The sequence below is a fragment of the Ptychodera flava genome, chromosome 17, assembly GCF_041260155.1.
Source record: "Ptychodera flava strain L36383 chromosome 17, AS_Pfla_20210202, whole genome shotgun sequence".
In the NCBI taxonomy this organism is placed as follows: domain Eukaryota; kingdom Metazoa; phylum Hemichordata; class Enteropneusta; family Ptychoderidae; genus Ptychodera; species Ptychodera flava.
Window position 1 is genome coordinate 31,892,147 of NC_091944.1, and position 20,079 is coordinate 31,912,225.

The 20,079-nt window shown below is 37.6% G+C and overlaps 1 protein-coding gene across 1 annotated transcript; it reads left to right on the forward strand.

The window, feature by feature from the left end:
• The first annotated feature begins 2,649 nt into the window (after nucleotides 1-2,649).
• On the forward strand, nucleotides 2,650-8,589 carry LOC139116076 (S-adenosylmethionine-dependent methyltransferase Rv2258c-like). Its single transcript, XM_070678589.1, has 3 exons — nucleotides 2,650-3,189; nucleotides 3,779-3,898; nucleotides 5,978-8,589. Exons 1-3 carry the CDS (start codon nucleotides 3,159-3,161, stop codon nucleotides 6,547-6,549), a joined length of 723 nt encoding a protein of 240 aa, XP_070534690.1. The 5' UTR covers nucleotides 2,650-3,158; the 3' UTR covers nucleotides 6,550-8,589.
• Nucleotides 8,590-20,079: the final 11,490 nt, after the last annotated feature.

Below are 20,079 nucleotides of genomic sequence, written 5' to 3' on the forward strand. Positions count from 1 at the left end.
TACCTTTGGTCAAGTCCTTCAAGCTCTATATGCCAAACGTGAAAGCTTGTTAGCTATTTATGCAAATTATGAATTAGCTGACATGAAAATGCAAAATGACTTTCAATACTGTTATAACCTGGTATAATGATCAATGTACACAGCATGTTTCGCCAAATTTTATCAAGTAAATGCCAGTATATATCCCTAATTTGGAAGGTTCATTAAATATGCATATTGGGAATTGGCTGAAAAAAATGTCAAATGACTTTCAATAATCTTGTATCATAGTATCTTTAATGTACATAGCAAGTTTTGCCAACTTTGGTCAAGTCAAAACAGATAAATATCGCTAATAAATGCGGGATATCGGACCGCAGGCGGGCGAAGATTGCATTATAAGCGCGCCAACCCAAACTCACTGCATGGACATCACATTTACGAAATCGAAGTCCAAAGTCAAATACGTCATTGTTAGAATAAGAGAGGTTTTCATCACACGGGAGCATACCACAAACAAATTTTGCACAGATGGCGTTGCACTGGCATTGAAAAAGGGTGCATGGGAGCATGGGAACGCGGGCAGTTTCCCTCGCTATGGGTAGGAAATGCATTGAGCAAGACACACTTCGGGTTCGCAAAAAAACGAGGATCCCATTTACGGGGCGCTCAAATATAACTATTTGCTGTGATACATAGCAGAGGCGTATATGTTTGTGATGCTGAGAATAACATCAGTAAATAAATGACGGGTTTTAAAAGTTGACGTTTTTTGCGATGAAACAGACTTCTGAAGGTAGCTCGCTTGGGGAACACGTCATCCCGGCCGCTGTCCGCTTTGACCCCAGTAATTCACACTGCTTTTGGTCGGCCCCAGGTACCCAAGTCACTTCGACCCCGTCACACTTTTGCCTACATGTCCACGGAGACGATTCAACATATTCCACAACAAAGCCAAGACAAAATTGAAAATATCAATAAAATGGCTTCACAAGGCTGAAATACACGATACTCGATGAAGTATGAAGTTTATGAAATGAAATCAAAATTGACAACACAAGTGTTTGTCTCGGGTAATACCACTTGAGGTTGAACTATTCTACAGACTGTTTTTTCCATACAGTGCAGTATTTGTCAGTGACAAATTAATCTTTGCAATACATTTTTTTGCGATGAGCTGGAAATTTGATTAATATCGAGTTAATGTACATAAATATTCCGTTATTTACTGGGACACGTTTATTTTCTCGATCCGCTATCTGCGGACTACGTGCTGAAGTACATTGACTGTTCATGTCAACGATCGTTTCTCCCTCTGCAGAGTTTCTGTATCCCGTTCAACAATGCTGTACCTCGATCACACGATAGTGACGCTATGTAGCTGTGCAGTATTGAATCATAAAATGGCCACCTCGTCTAACAGTAACACGTATTGTCGGGATTATCGTACGGAAAAAAGACTGCAAAAGTAAGACTTATGAATCTTCATCAGAATTGAACACATCATGATTGTACACGAGTATCAACCGTGAATGCACGTTGAGCTCGGCAGTTACACAAGCATGGTACGCTACATGCGTAGCCCTACGAGTATGGCGACAGTGTCCGGCTTTGGCTACGCCGGGGGCTACGCCGCCTGCCGGAGGTGGGAGGCGGCGTAGCCAAAGCCGGACACTCTCGCCATACTCGTAGGGCTAGCTACATGCACTGCCGCGATGCCGATCGTATGCATTCCAAGGCCTATCCCGGAATTTGTTTCACAAACAACCTCAAAGGAGAGCAAACATACTTCTATGGACAATGACGAATACGTTTCTTGGCGAAGCAAAATCAAAACAGTGCAGAAGTACATGAAGTAGGTCATGGCCTTGGACTCTGTGCACGAACCTGATTGGACACTTCAATACCTTTGACCCAAAGTAATATTATTCATCAGCACTTCCATGCCATGAGGCTAGGTAGAGAACGTATTAGCCCTGCGTACGATGCTGTGTGTTCCGCTACAGCTAATAATAGCCCCGCTCACCACAGCCCTGCAAAGACCCGTACGTAGAGTTGGTGACTTCAAATCCATTTTTGGACTTGACGTAAAAAGCCAAATTACTGCCGAAATTCAGCGTTCTTGGGCCCAAGTCGTATCCCTGCCTACCTCAGCTACTCGATCGCTTCCAAAAATGCCAGTCTTTTATTCTTTTTTCGTAAATAACCGTCGATGTCGGCAACTCTCTCGCTAGCCCTGCGTACGTACGCAGTGTACGCTGTGTGTTAGGAACGCACACAGGGAATGCACAGCGTACACTGCGTACGTACGCAGGGCTAGCGAGAGAGTTGCCGACATCGACGGTTATTTACGAAAAAAGAATAAAAGACTGGCATTTTTGGAAGCGATCGAGTAGCTGAGGTAGGCAGGGATATGACTTGGGCCCAAGAACGCTGAATTTCGGCAGTAATTTGGCTTTTTACGTCAAGTCCAAAAATGGATTTGAAGTCACCAACTCTACGTACGGGCCTTTGCAGGGCTGTGGTGAGCGGGGCTATTAGCTGTAGCGGAACACACAGCATCGTACGCAGGGCTAAGAACGTATGTACTCATTTCTGGCGATCGAGCAGCGAGGGAAACAATCAATTACCAAGGATAAAGCTAATTTGCTAAACGATATTTATCTTGAATAGTGAGTTGAATGAGTAATAAAATATCATATTTTTAATGTTCAATACGAGGTTGAAACACGGAGGGACCGTGGTTGAAACCAGAGCTATCCAGCTGCAGCTGTAGCCAACCTGGACAAGCACATTTCACAGCGCCCTCAAACAGTCGATTGTTTTCACTTGTCATACGCGGCGTAACAGAAAAATTAAAACTTTCATAACTTCATTAATATCCAAGCCACGCCCACCAAAACCTTTTCAGTTCTAGCCATTTGAATTCTGAAGATGTCTACCAAATTTGACTGAAATACGTTCAGCCGTTTTTGAGAAAATGGACCAACAGACAGACAGACACACAGACAGACAGACATCGCTGCGACATATGCCCACGTGTTCACACGTGGGCAAAAAATGATACGTTCTACTTGCCCCCTGACAGACGCAAAGCTCTCTGTACAGCAGAAGGCGGGGGCGCACCAGCTGTGTTTTGCGAAGGAATCCCATGGCTATCTGAAGTTTATAAAGATATCATGGAATGCTTTAAGAAGGACGGACCAAGGGGTAAGTTGTTTATTAATTGGACTTAAGCCCTAAGTCCAAATCAAAATTGTTCATCTCGAGATGTCACGTGTCGATTATATTTAAGTCAAAATACTTTAGGTAACAATCGCCATAACCTGTATTTGAAATCGAAATTCGCGTTAGCATTTCATAACTTTCTGATAGAGTGCATTGGAAAGAAGATCGACGGATCCTTCGTCCCAAATAAACATGAAAATTACGAGCTTAGGTTCCTCGGTGATAATCCTCCGAACTTCAAGGGTTGGTTCAGCTATGTGCTTGTTTAACTGTATAAACGTATACGAATTTGTATAGTATTTAAAACATTGTATCCATAGGAACTGTGATAATAGTATGGCCTTTACCAAGGTCTACAATGCAGGATTATGTATTCATATTTGCTCGTCTTATCAGCCAATGATCGCTTCGTTTTCCTCTTAAACGAGTGAATAAAATCCACAGTAAACATCGATAACCCAATTATCCAAAGTTTTTTGGCTTGTGCTACACAATTGACTGCTCTTTGCCCTAGTTTACTTCCAGGAAAGTTTAAGTTTACCGCAAGATGTTAATTATTTCCCTTTTACAGGTGTCTCACATTCGAAATATACACTGGACGCTCCGTTTTCTGATGCATTGTCTTCAATTCGATTTGGTGGGAAAGCGCCAAAATATTTCACAGATTACGAGGAGATAAAAAGAGCACTTGGTTAGTATCAGGAAACGTTCTCCTGTAAATAAGTTTCGTAGTCTTAACCGGTTGATCGTTTACACAGATTGTGGAAAGAATTTAAGAAAAAAAATTGAAAAAATTGGGTTTTTTTTATTTTTTTATATCAAACCATATATTACCTATCAGATAAGACGAATAGATAGATATAGGACTCTCCCGCGGGCCATAAGAACTTCGTGCATTCATTTCGAAGTATGGGTTATTTCCGATTTCCCTCTTATAGGTCACTTTTTCACCTCATATATTCACTCAACTTTCGTTGAAATGGTAGAATTGGCAAATCTTTCCAAGGGGGTTATAGTGGTACCCTCATACATTACTCTTGTTATTCTTACTATTAGAGTAGTCATGTGTTGAAAACCTTGATTTCTAGGAAACACACTTACGTTCTATCGACATACAAAACAGTCTAAGTATACGATGAAGTCCAATTTCAACCGATGTGTTTTTGGCTTCTCTTAAAATTCAGAGTATGAAAATTCGTGACGATTCTTTTTCCCACCATTATATTTTTAGTTTAATTTGTATTTACTGGCACCAGAACGGGGTGACTGCGCTAGGTCACGCACTTTCTGTAATTAACCGCACTGCATATACCGTATTATATGACAAGCCAGCCCAGCACTACAATATTGTTAGTTACAAAGTTTCATTGTTCTCAAATAATGCAGGTCTGCATGATACATGCTGTATGCACGGTAGACCAAACACTTTACTGTCATGTATACAATGCAGGATTAGAGGCACAATCTTTTTCCCCGAGGTCTCTACGTAGCGAGCGGTAGCGGGGGTAGCGGTAACGGAATACACTTGAAATACATAGATTTCAATCCGCAATGTATCAGTGCGCTTGTACAAGTGTTAATGATTCTATTATGGTATAGAAAAGCCAGGCTTTTTCCTGAAACATACGTGTCAGACTATTACGGAAAGCAGGAACTTTTTTATGAAACAGTACTTAGATTTGAATTGTCTAGAATACAAGTGAAACTAAATGTGCAGCATTTGTAGTCACACGAATGGGGTCACGGATACGAAGCATGAAATAAAGGGGTGCTTTGGTTAAACCAGAGATTTCTAATTAGTGCAAGACGACGTACGACGACGACGGACGACGACGGACGACGGGCGACGGACGACGACGGACGGAAAAATCAACCTATTTGATACGCTCCGCGTCGCTGACAGCGGAGCTAATCATCATAGTGGTTTATCGTTGTGACTGAATGAAACTTAGGTATGATGCACACGTATTACAGAAATATTGTTTCAGTCTACATAGATTGTCAATCTAATGTGGCACTTCAAGCATGCAACAATTTCTAGCCTCTGGACTATCCGGTTGTCATCCGTGATCCATAAATTGGTCTAATTTAGTGTTTGCGAATACAACAATTGTCACAAGTGGTTCCTGCAGGTGACTTATGCTTCCTAATTAGCTCAGCTGTCAGATAAGGTGGATGTGTGGCGTCGTGTGTGTCGGCCGTCGTCCATCAAGATTTTACATTCAAAGCTTCTTCTTCAAAACGGCTGGACCAATTTGCTAAATTTGCCACTTTTGGAAAAATTTTCTCCTTAACGACTTGTTCAGTAGCTTTAATATTTGGTATACATGTCGCTAGGGATGACCTTATTCAGAATACTTCAAAACGTGATGAAATATGAAAATTTGTATTTTAAAGGCAATTTTTGTTATTTTTTGTCAATTTTTTTTTCACCGAAATCGCTTGTCTGACAGCTGTGATATTTGGTACACAGGCTCGTAGGGATGACCAAAATATGCCAATTCAAATTATGATGAGATCTGCATCTTTTTGGGGGTCAACATTTTTTCAATTTTTCAATTATGTATTTTTGCGGCTATTTTACCATTTTAGTCAGGTTATCACCTTCTTAGCCAACACCTATGTCACAAATAGGTATTCTCTACATAATAGCCCGAGCTTTATCGGCCAATGTCGCTTGTTATGCATCCTTTCATCAACCAGTTTCCTCCTTGCAAGGTGTTCAGTCTTCCCGCTTACCTTAATTATGTTTCTTTTTTTAAATCTCCAGAGACATCGTCGGCTGTCTGTGACATAGGATGCGGCACTGGGTCTTCTCTGTGTCTCTTGGCGCGTGATTTTCCACAAAAAGAGTTCCACGGCGTCGACCTGATGGAGAATTCCATTGTTATGGCCAAGTCTCGCGCAGCATCCATGCAACTCTCGAACATCACCTTCCACCTCGGTGATGCGATGAAGTCTGAAGAATGGGAGGATTGGAGTTTGAAATTCGATCTTGTCTACTGCAGGGACTTGGTTCACGATTTACCTAGGCCCGATCTATTTTTTAAAGGGGTTAAAGCTATTCTCAAAGACGACGGTTATTTTGTTATGGTTGATGTTGCATCACATAGCAAGCTTGCTGACAACATTGACACCCCCATAACTTCATTTCTGTACACTACTAGTCTTTTTCGCTGTTTACCGATGTCCCTCGCCGGCGAAGGTGAAAGCATGGCACTTGGGGCGGTGTGGGGAAGAGAACGAGCGTTGGAAATGCTTGCAGAAGCAGGTTTTGATTGCTTCCATACTCAAAAATATTATACTTATGATGAAGCGTTTTACTGTAGGAAATTAAAGTAAAAACGGTCGGAGTGGAAACTTCTTGTAATATATTATAGTTAAGAGAAAATCCAAAGGTAAAACTACCTGTTTTTTAATTTCGTAATGTCACATGATCGTTTACATTTTGGGACTGTACGTTAACAAGGTCGTAGCCTGACCAAATTGGCGAGGGGGCGGAATGTAGCTCAGCTAGGACTTGGATAATTTACATAAATTTAAATATTTTGCATATTATTTAGATTTAATTAGTAATCAACACTGAATGTAGTAATTATTTGCTCACGTGTTTACACACGTGAGCATATGTCGCAGCGATGTCTGTCTGTCTGTCTGTCTGTCCGTCTGTGTGTGTGTGTGTGTCTGTCTGTCTGTTGGTCCGATATCTCAAAAATGGCTTATCAGATCAGAATCAAATCTAGTACATATATTCAGTTAGCAAATGGCAAGAATTGATTAGTTTTTCGTGGTTGTGGCTTGCTTACTTTTTGCTCATTTGCATAATGAATGATTTTAGAAAAACGGATATACATTAAAAACGACTACACACAATTTGATGAGATTTGCTACAAATGTTGATCACACCAAGATATATCAGCTGTGGGAACCATTAAGGGGTGACATGAAAGATAAATGCTAATTTGCATATTTAATGAACTTTCCTAATTAGGGATATATGTCTGATTTGACTCGATCAAAATTAACCAAACTTGGTATGTGTATTAAAGATACTATGATTTAACATTATTGAAAGTCATTAAGCGTTTTAACTTCAGCCAATTCCAAATTTGCATATTTCATGAACTTTGTTAATCAGGGATATATATTTGAAATGATTGGACCAAAGTTGATTAAACTTGCTACATGTATTGAAGCCACTATGATACAACATTTTTGAAAGTCATTAAGCATTTTTAGTTCAGCCAATTCCGAATTAGCATATTTAATGAACTTTCCCAATTAGGGATATATATCTGAATTAACTTGATTGTAGTTGTTGAAACTTGCTATATACATCAAAGATACTGTTATATAACATTATTGAAAGTCAAAAGACATTTTTACTTCAGCCAAAACCTAATTTGAATATTAAATGAATTTTTATAATTAGGGATATTTATCTGAATTGACTTGATCAAAATTGATGAAACTTGCTATGTACATTAAAGACACTATAATGCAATATTATTGAAAGTCATTAAGCATTTTTTCTTCAGCCAATTCCTAATTTGCATATTTAATGATCTTTCCTAATTAGAGATATATATCTGAATTGACTTGACCAAAGTTGACAAAATTTGCTACACATATTGCAGATACCATGATACAACATTATTGACAATCATTAAGCATTTTTACTTAAGCCAATTTCTAATTTACATATTTAATGAACTTTGCTTATTAGGGATATATACTTGATCAAAGTTGGCAAAACATGCTATGTACATTGATGATTATACCAGGTACTAGGTTAAAACAATATCGAAAGTCATTTCACATTTTCATATCAGCTAATTTATAATTTGCCTATCTAATGAGCTTTCACAGTTCGGCATATATGGCTTGAAGGACTTGGCCAACGGTAATTACACTTGCTATATAAAGTGGTGATACAATAAGAGCAGTCAAACAACTTTAATATTTTTATTTCAGCTAATTACATATTTGTATACTTCATGACCTTTTAGAATTAATCGGCGGTGATAATTGTTCATTATGTTGATCATAATAATTTCAATGAAGTTGCAAACATGTGGCAAAGGTTCAAATTTACACATAACTTCAATATATAATGAAACACGTGAGCATTTTCAGTTCATATCTGGTTATATCTGCGCATCCGCTAAATATAAACATCCTTGTCACTGCGATAACTAAGCTATAACGATGTACTTTATGCGTTTGATGTAAAGTAAACGCCTAATACCAATTGAAAAAAAAACACACAAAACATTTCAAGTTCAGTAATTTTAGCCTTAGTTTATAAAAATCACACTTCAATTACTTTGATCTGACATCTTTCCTCTATGGCTATCATGATTAAATCATGTTCATCATCAATGACATGTGTTTATTGTTTTCAATCATGATAAGAACTCGTGATAAATGAATTTCAGAACAAAGTGTAAAACAATCATAGTGGTTTTATGATCTCAGAGTGAACCGATTTTCATCTCTTTGTGGCCCTAGCCAATTTTTTGTTCTCTGAGTTGCGTTAGCATGTTTTGCATGAAATTAGGAAATTAGCAGGAAATTAGCGCCGATCTCACCAGTACTCACAAATCTCCATTGGTTACCAGTTCGTCTCAGGGTTGACTACAAAATTTTGCTGTTAACTTTCAAGGCTATTCACACCCAGACGCCCACGTATACGCCAGTCCTACATTCCAACTCGTACACTCCACCAAGAAACGCACTATATCAAAGCTTACCTGTTGTCGATTGTAGGGCCCGGGATAGGATCGTCAGCCAAGTCCTTCACAAGAGTGTTGAGGTACTTGTCTTGCTTTGTGATTTGCAGATGTGTGCCTTGTAAGTTGCAAATAAATAAGGTTAGATCCCCAGTGCCGATATTTCGGAGTGATCTGAAACTTTTGATATCACCACTAGTTGTCAGTTTTGCTGCAATCCGTGGCCCAATCAATCACTCGGTTGCGGCGGCCGAGTCCCGTGCTCAGTTACAAACGGCGTAAAACATTGACAGCTAGAGATATTCATGGATGGAGATTATAATAACACCGGCCTCATTAATCTTGGCAGTAGCTTAGTGGAGACAGGCAACCCAGTCTCCGATGTTTTCTGCTTGTTTGTTTGTCTGTTCATTTGTTTTGTTTGTTTTTTGTTTACGAAATGCATAGGTAGAGTAAATATAAGTATAGCTATAACATGACGATGTATGTTTAATTGAAATAAATTAGCAAACCGTCACACTAAGGAAGTTGAGTAGATTCATTTTTTCGCAACCGTAACGCAGGGAAGAGATTTATACAGATATCCACTTGGTAAACATCTAAGATTTTCGTGTATGTGTATGCGTTCTTTTGAATCTGTATTGTTTTCTTCTGAAGTTTGTACATCTTGACCATAGGCCATCAGTACTGAATAAACGAAATCTTGAATTGAAATAAAGTAGGAAATGAAACAAAATGTAAAATGAACAGGTGTCGCCAACTAAGCTGTTCGTCATGGTGCAAAAAGGTGTTCATGCGCATTCAGCGAGCGAGCAAATTTGAAAACTAATCAGCGGGCGGGAAGAAAAAGTTAATAATTACAGTTGGCGGGAAGAAATTTCATTTTTTTTGTGGGCAGGGAGAAAATTTTTGACAGTGGGTTCCGGAAAATACGTCGACGGAGGGGAAAGCCGTGATTGACTGAACTTGAGGGGAGATTAAGCGCTTAACTTAGAGGGGAGCAATGTTCCAAGGTATACTGCTAGCTGCTCGCACGGTTTTGCTTTGATCGTGGTTGCCTAGTGGGCAATGGAGAATTTCAGTGGTGAGGAGAGGGCAGTGGGGACCCTGTATTATTGTTGGGAATGGGAATCGGGCAGTCCATGGATACTGGAGGGCAGTCGGCAGTGTGAGGCAGTTACGAACAGCTCAAAACGTTAGGTCAAGGTCAAAAATGAGTAAAATCGGTTATGGCATGTTTTAGAGATGATTTTGCGAAATTGGTGAAATTTACCAGTTGCTGGTACCTGAATCAGTGAAGCCAGAACAGCAAGCGTAGGCTGTCCGAATTGCTCGTCTGGACAAATGCATTCAAGTGTAATTTTCTAAAGGGGTGCAAACTTTAGCTACCTCTTGGGTCACTTACAGACAATTTCAACCCAGGGAAACAACACAATTCAATACGGACGACAAGAAAAGGGGCATGGATTGTACAAATCATTCACAGTCACCTGTGGTCTAAGTTCCGCACTGCGTCTATGCGCCCCATAGACGTGTGAACATATGCCTAAGAAAGGGTGCCAAGACGCCGTGCGGAATAGACCACAGGTGACTGTGAATCATTGAATACACTGTCGCATTATGAGCGCTAATTTACCTACCATTCTTCCACATAGCATCGATTTTCGACCGATGTGACGACATCTCTAATCCAATTTCAAGAGACATACGTTGCCTGGGATACCATAGGAAAGTATGTATATGTTGTGAAGAACTTGGCTGACCGTTGGTGTCAGCGTAGGATGGTAGAAGCAGGTTATCCGATTAGTTTTGGCCTAAAGGCCGCCATATAAATGCGGAACTTCGGGTGAAGATAGAGCTGCGGGAATGATACGGTGATGAACTTTAACCTCTGTGATAAAAACGGTAAAGTTTGTCATATGAGAGACCATAGTCCTCTGGAGGGTCGACGGTAAGACTGCAGTCGACTTGCATAGTGATCTGTATAGAGACAGTGGCTCGTGGCCACGTGACTGATCCATGGAGTGGGTACGACGTGCAGCTGTTGTATTTGTGAGTGACGCTTGTTCACCAATCAGGATGCTACGGCCGGCCGGACTGCGCATGATACCACAGCGATCGCTGACTTGATAAGAATCAAGTAAAGAAGCATAGAACAATAGAGAGATAAAGCAATTGATAAAAAAGGCTATAGACAAATACAGATAATTTACAAAATAAACAGAGAACGGACTGACAGGTAGATAGACTGGCCAGTGCTTTGGAAGAATGTATGACAAATATGTATAGCAGAGCGGCTATGGGATTTCCAATTAACATACGCAATGGGACATTGCATTCAATTCTCTAAAATCACTCTTGGTTGAAAATAGAAAAAGAAGCTGTCGATAGTTTATGTTTAAGACTTTGATCTCCGTTAACTAGTGTTTTTTTATTACGGTAGTTGAGAGAAGTCAGAGGAGTTTCGTCGCCAAAGAAAACTTTGAGAATTTTTTCAGTGGACAGTAAGCAAACAACAAGACAATCCTTAGTCGATTATGATAATCTAACTGATGTAACGATGTAACCGACGTGGTAAACCTTCCTATAAAATTGCAAAGAAAATTGAATCAGCTCGAACTGATTAGTGAGCACTGGTGCATGTCTGTCAACTTAGACAAGTCAAGAAATTATTGTTTTCAAAAATTGGGGTTTTCTCAAAAAAAGCGAAAAATGGTTTTATATGAAGTCCCTGGTAAATGTCTTCAGACACTACAACTATCTGGGAATTGTCATTTCGTCCCGTTTATCTTGGTCACCCACGAAGAAAATTTAGTGATCAAGGGGAACAAAGCCATATATCACATTAAAATTGTTTTAAAGAAACTGGGTCAATTTACTGTACCTCAAGCATTTAAACTTTTTATGCCTCTGTTGCACCAGTTATCGTTTTATGGGTCAGAAATGAGGGGCTCTGAATTCACCAAAATTATAGAGAGTGTACAGCTTAAGTTTTGTAGATTTATTTTATGTGTGAACTTGAGTTTAAGTTCAGAGCTACTGTTTGGAAACTGTGGAAGGTTACCACTTTCCTGCTTGTATATGTAACGCTGCATTGCCGGGATAAAATTGACAAAAATGGAAAACTCACGTTACCCAAGGGCCTGCTATGAAATGCTCAGAACTTTGGATTCACTTGGGAGAGTTACTTGGGCAACTAAAATACGTAAGTTACATTTTAGATACGGGTTTGGAGTAGTGTGGATAGAGCATCAGGTCGGGGATTCAAAAACGTTTCTTTCTTTATTTTACAACAAAACAAAAATATTATACATCGTTAATGTCCAAGGTCACCGTACAATATCGTGTGTCTCATTTTGTTGATAAGTCATTTCAAAAGGGATAAGCTTTCATCTTACAGATACAGGAGTTATAGACTTTATGTTATTATTTCTTATTATCTTAACACTATCTCTCTGACAACTTCAAGCTTTATAATTTGCGTTTGGCTGAAGCCTTGGAAATGGAAATAACTGATGTATAAATTATGAAAATGCCAGCAAATGTCCTGACTTTGGTGAAGTTTTGTTTGAAAGTTACCCTAGTGATATTATTTCAAAATGATCATGGAATTGGCATGTTTTTGGATTTTGATTTCATCTTCATTATTTGTCATTTTCGCCCTTCTTCTGCGATTTTGCCGGTCCCATAGCGTTTAACCCTAATCAGCACACCTGGGGTCCGCCTGGACCCCAATGGAATATTTTTCTAATATTGTTTCTCTAAATGCATGTCAACTTTTCTCCTTTTATGTATTTGTCAGGTAACCATTTAGCAACAATGCTGTGAATTTATTTGCTATTGGGTGATCTATTGAATTTTTAGAAAAAAATTCAGTTGGGGTCCATGCGGACCCCGGACAATCCTATCGAAATACGCTGTTGATTCGGTATCTCTATTATGTCCCTTGCAAAAAAAATACTATTCTAACCCACTTTCAATACACTAAGAGGTATGTGACATATTATGCATCTGTTACACTACCTTTTCATACTTTTTTAAGTTGTATAGCAGGTGATTGATTAGATATGGCACGTTTCCAAGCACATTACACAGCAGGCAAAGGCATCAAGTCGGGGTCTGGTCAGACCCAAGACATTATTTGTGACGTTTTATTGATTTCCTTCTCAAAATTGCCTCTCTGTATGTTAAATATGATACTCATGGTCTGTTCAGAGGTAAAAAAAACTTTTGTTAAGTATTCAGAACATGGATTTGGACAGAAAATATGCAAACTGTACTTTCTCACCTATCAGCCAAGTAAATCGTTATGTTTACTGTTTAGTCCAGTCAATCTAAGCCAAAAAAGGGGTCAACCTAGGACTAATTGCAACAGAAATTATTTCTTCACCATGCATTTTGGAAAGGTCCTAGAAATAACATACTAAAAGTATAATAAAATCTAAGGGGTGCAACAGTGCCTAATTTGCATAAATGTAAAGGGGGCTCATGGGTATAAAATTGTCGCTGATAGACGGTTTCTACTTAAAATATGTGGCTAAACATGCTTTTGATCAGGGTTTTTTGGCTTATTTGCCTCCTTTTTGGTCTAGGCAATGTTGTTGAAAATATTTTGTCGTCATACAAATATTCCTTATTTGCATAAATCCAATATGGCCGCCACAACACTTCACTTTTCTTAGTTTTTCTCGAATTAATAACTATTTTTAAGCTACTACTGACAGTAATAAAATAATTTTTTCACATTGTATTATAGACAAGTCCTAGAATAACATACTAAAAGCCTAGTACAATCTAGAATTGTAAACAGTGCCTAATTTGCATAGATGTAAAAAGATTATGAGTACAAACTAAATGCTGATAGAATGTTTTGCTAAAAATAATTGGCTAAACATGATATGTTATGCAGGTTTTTGGCTTATTTGCCTTGTTTTTGGTTTAGGTAATGTTGATGGAAAGATCTAGTCTTCATAGAAATATTCCTAATTTGCATAAATCCAATATGGCCGCCACAACCTTCACTTTTCTTTGTATTTTTCCCAATTAATAACTATTTTTATGCTACTTCTGACAGCAATAGAATTATTTATCCACTGTGTATTTCAGAGAAGCCCTACAATGACATACTAAAAGCCTCGTACAATCTAGAAATGTAAACAATGCCTTATTTGCATATATGTAAAAAGATTATGGTTGCAAACTAGGTGCTGATAGGATGTTGCTACTAAAAATATTCGGCTAATCATGATATATGCGGGTTTTGGGCTTATTTGCCTTGGTTTTGGTTCAGGCAATGTTGATTAAAATATATTGTCGTCATAGAAATATTTCTCATTTGCATAAATCCAATATGGCCGCCACAACACTTCGTTTTTCTTTGTATGTCCCTAATTAATAACTATATAAGCTACTTCTGACTGCAATAGAATTAATTTTTCTTTGTGTATTTTAGAGAGGTCCGAGAATTACATACTAAAAGTCCAATACAATCTAAGATTTATAACATTACCTAATTTGTATAGATATAAACGGATAATGGAGCAATACATTCACTGATAAAAGAAATATGCATATTGAATTGAGAAAAAAGCGACATTATGTTCAAGTAATGTATGCATTTATCTTAATTTTTGTCCAGGCAATATTTTTGAATACATTTTATCGCCCGAGAAATATTCCTAATTTGCCTAAATCAAGTATGGCTTCCACTGCATTTCACTAAAAATTATATTTAATCTACACAACAAGTAGTTTTTGTTTCCACTCTGTATTGAATGTATAGAATGACAAACAAAATGATTATTAAGAGGGGAGACAGTGCATAGTTTGAATAAATATAAAACTTAGAAAAGGGAACAAAATCGTTGCTGTTAATAGATTTCTTAAATATATATTCAGCAAATTGATATTTAATTCAAGCAATTTGATTATTTAATATAATTTTTGTGTTTCTAGGCAATGCATAAAATCATTTAAGATTCCTCATTTTACATAACTGCAATGTGCCCCTCCTACCACTTTACTTTTCCCTTTTTTGACCTATAGTATAAATGACTATATATAATGTTAAAAAAACAACGGAGATCATTAGAACTAAATTTTAGTAGGGTCATGGAAGTTACATATCGCAAGTTTAAAGGCCTGTGTTGCTACCAGATTTCCTCATCAGAAAATTTACCCACCAGATTACAATTTCAATGGAAAACAAAAGGCTATTACACCTCAATCATTCTCTTACAGACTAGAACAAAGGCGATCCCAGGGATCGCGAAAAGTGCATTTAATGAAGTTGTGCATAAGACATCTTATTTACCCAAATGCTACATGGGTCATAGATGCTATGCAAACCTGGTGCTGATAATCTATTTACGAAAGTGATTTAAAGGGCTGACAATGTAATGACGATGTAACATCATTTTCTTGTTTTTAGTTCAGGAATGTTTTCAAATATATCTTACAGCGATAAAAAAATTCTTATTTGCATTTGTCCAATAGTCAACCAGGTCACTTCCTTTTTCTAATTGGAACATGAATTATTTCTTCACCTTAATACTTAAAAGGTCCAAGAAAGGTATATTCAAAGCCTAATACAATCTACATTGTGCAAAGGACTTATTTTAAAAGATTTTATAGGAAATGCCTACACTGTATTAAATGTAATAATTGAAACTTGAAAGGTTTTACAATATCGTAAAGAGAGATTGGAAGTTTTTACTAACATTGCTAAATATATTTTACCTAATTTTGAGCAATTCCTCATGTGCATAAATCATATATGATGATCATTAAAATAATTTTCTTTAATTTTTCAAATTGACGTCAACTTATTTCAATTAATTATGTCATCAGTAAAATGAGTAGTTACATTAAGAGACACTACTTGTTTAAGTTATTTAATACTTTAAATTCTTCCTATCGAAAGATGTCCATTTTATAACTTGAATGAACATTTTGCTCAGTACAAAGAAATTGACATGGTTATTTATTTTCTGTGCATTTTAACTCATTTTTATGATTATATACTAATAGGGCCTAAAGAATGAAAAGCCATGTAAAAATAAACAATGATTGATTCGTATAGTTCATTTCAATTATCTAAAGAGTTTGCATAATGTCAATAACATTGGGAACTTACTGGAAGATTTGGATTTTTTTAATGCATACCAAAATGCTTGGCCAAATAACCAACACTTTGTGCTGAAGGAAATTTGTGTTTCAGCTCTATTTTCTTGTATTTTCACCCTTACCCGTATTACTAATATAGATTTAGTGTTGGTAAAATGCAATTAAAGACCAGGTTGTGTGGTCACTGGTAAATCTGATATACTTTTGACTGTGTGCAACTTGCCTGTTCATGCCACATACAGAAATTTATGATAATAATGATAAATAAATTATAATGATCATGATGATATAGAGGTACAATTGTTATACTATACTGTCAATTATCATGAAATATGGATAAGGAAAGCTGTTCCTTTATCAGCTGTACAATAATCAAAGGACACTGCATTTCTCAAAATTTTGAAATTTCTTGAAGACAACAATTGAAAATTAATATAAAGTCATATAATGGACTGAAGAGAGAGATTTTCTGTTAATCTTACCGTACACAGCCATAGCATTTGAGGAAAAACTGAAAAAAATCTGTTGACTGAATCATGATAATCTAAATCACTGGTAAAAGCAAATCTAGATACTTTTCATAATGTTACATAGTCTAGAATGCTTTCAATTTTCATGACCGTGAAACAAGAAAACCAAGATGTGAAGGGATTTGCATCACAGAAGCTGCCGTTAACGAGTTTATCAATTAGGATATCAAATTTTGACATCAAATTATCATAAAATTGGTTATCCTGTATTTTGAACCTTATGGAAGTCTCACCTCAGATTGCCAGACTCTCAATTCCTTGAGTGATCAATCTTATTGGTAATACCGGGGTAATACAAAAATCTAATAATCTGCAAATGGAAAGTCCGTTACATAACAGCCCCATGAGTGATACTTGCACATCTAAGATTTGATATGATACATAGTACAATTATATTATCCCATGCTTCACATCTTTTCATTGAGTTATCCTTCCCCATGCTTATGGGTTCTACAATGAACTGCAGCAGCATGAAAACCCCGACAGAAAGCAAAATCTAGACTTTCTGTTGTAACGAAAGGATTCTGGCTGTAAACAAATGAACCACCCAGAGGAAGATGTAAACAGAGAGGAAGAGGAAGAAATTTTGATATGATAATGACCATCATAATAATTGTCATCACCACTACCATCATGGTGATTCAAATGATGTTCGTATTTATACTAATGATAGAGAAAGATGATTCACAGGCACAACTGTTAAGTGTGGTGAACCATTTATTAGTAACTGAATATTTCCATCGTCATTGAAGATAGTGACCAAAAGCATAAAATATTCCTTCAAAAATTTTACTGCAATCGAACATGTTGTAGGAGAAAATGACTTAAAATGGCAATTGATGTCAAAAACTTGAGTTCGTCCAATGATTTTTTATGAATAACCTTATCGTCGTAAAAGAAAGAAGAATATCCAAAGAAAGAATTCTGATTCCTTTTATTTAAACAGTAATGCTCTGAAACTCTTCTCTTTATTCATTGCATTTCTGAATAACCAGAAAATGTCAATGGAAGCTATTGTAGGCTTATTGTATTCAGAAGACCTTTGTGTCAATTATGCAAATTAGGCCTTTTGTATTAAAATATGCAAATTATGCATGCAAATTAGGTCAACCTCTTTTGTTTAGGTAATTCTTGCAAAACCTTAACAATTTCATAGAGAAAAAAATTGTTTAAATATGAGCTTAAACATTCATTTTGTCTGAAATAGTGGAAAAACTGTGAATATATGCAAATTACTTAATTTGCATATTCTTTATTGTTCAAGACATTTAGAAAAATAACTTGTTGAACCTTACTAAATTGTGTTGCAATGAAAAAAGTCACTTGAATTCAGTTTACATGCCCAAATGTGAGTATAGCAGTCATTTTAAAGGCGATATATAGCTAATTTGAATATATGAAATTTAACTAATTTGCACCCCTTATATTTCCTATACTTTTAATATGTCATTAGCGAGACCTTTCCAAAGGTCATGGTGAAGTAATAATTTCTGTTGCAATTAGTCCAAGGTTAAACCCTAAATTGACTGGACTAGTTGTTATAATCAATGAATATGTGTTTTGTTGCAAATTCATATTTTAAAAGAGGATGATGTGGCAATTAGGAACATGAAACGGTATGGTGTGTTAAAAAGATGTCTGTTACAATATTTTGGTGTAATAAGCAAGGAATCTCCTTGGGGTCCGCATGGACCCCAGGTGTGCTACAACGTATGTTTCGGAAGGTGTCCTGGTGAAGGTTAAATTTGTTTTATAACTTCAAACCACTTTCAATTGTTGGTAAAATTTGTTTATGTAAATTGAGGAGTAAATTTCAGATATCTTTGTACAGATATAAGGTTAAAATGAGCGAGACAAGCCTAAAATTTATGGTAGGGTATGGACAGTTGATGACAAACTTTACATGTGTTGTATAGACTCTCTCACAGACTCTCGTTCGCTACGCAGCTCTATCCTCCACCATATGGCGATGTGCTCTCAACGATCTTCCTGTCAGGCTCACCGAACCAGTCGGGCCGGCTTGGCCGGCTCGCTGAGCTGAGCTTAGACTTGGTTCAAGTCGGTGAATTTCTAAATAATAACATCATTTGTACTATATTCTTGTGTCTCTCCTATTTCATGCAAACCTGCTTGGAATTTGGCAGCCCACAGGCACAAGCCAGGTTTTCGTAGCGATTGAACGCGTTACATTTGAGTCTGCGCAGCAGTGAGTTAGTTTTCTGCGGCATTCACGTGATTCCGGGAGGAACTCCCCTGAATAGCGTTCACCCCACTCATCGCGTTCATCCCGCTCATGAAATACATGAAAACAGAACACAAATCACCGCGATCACTCAACTCAAACATTCACAAATCACAGACTTGAACCAAGTCTAAGCTGAGCTCAGCTCAGCTCACAGGCGTACGGAACGTTTCCTAGATCGTCGTCGGATGGGAAGTGACGGACTGTGAGGCCGAAGGCCGAACCTCGGTACTGTACCGAGGTTCGGCCTTCGGCCTCACAGTGCAGTGTCCGTCACTTCCCATCCGACGACGATCTAGGAAACGTTCCGTACGCCTGTGGCTCAGCTCAACTGCTGAGGGCAGCGGTATCATGGTCTGAGGCGTAGCCGGCATGGGGTTGTGAGAGAGTCTAGTGTTAGAAATGACGCTACTTGTTCTCACTTTTTTTTCAAAACAAAATTAAAATTTATCGGAAATCGTTGTCTCATCGCTTTGAAATTTCGTTTTGCAAGTTTCCTGGAACAAATTTACTTGGATGTTGTTTTACATAATGACCATTTTCCATAGAGGCGACACTTCAAAAAAGTTTATGAAACGCCCGGCAATGTCAATTAGAACAGGGAGATTGCCAATATGTCATACTATCAGCACGCTGTGTGCATCGACTCTCATGAGCTTATCACGAACTTACACGAAGCAGACTGAAATCAGGACTAATTACGTAATCATTCTGCAGCAAGTATGACCATACCTCAAGTTGTCAACGATGGGTGGAGTAGACAACGAATGCCGATAACGTTCGTCAATATCTCACCTCAGTAATTTTACGCTTCAGTTTAATTTGATTTTCATCGAAAAATTAACATATACATGACGCGTTGTGTCGTAAAACAGTTTAATGACATGGATTTTAAGGGTTTAAAGCAGCAAGTAATAGCGGAGTTTGTTTTCTGCTGTCTGTTACATCCGAATTGGTGAAGTGTTTAACTGTCATCGGACAATCTTTAATATATTGCATAATCGTTTTGCTATTCTTTATACAGCGTGTGACTTTCCAGAGGTCACTCCTGCCAAAACCTTGCAGCAGGTAACATTTCAGATCTGCAGTCATTCTCGTATTGCCGAACTTTTGGCGTGGAAACCACTTTCATTGTGTCTGAGATTAGCTATGGTATCGATGAAAACAAAACACGTATTTGCTTTGCATTCTAAAGTTTTTGATATTCTCAGGTGATCGTCGTGCTGGTGATCCAACAAACACG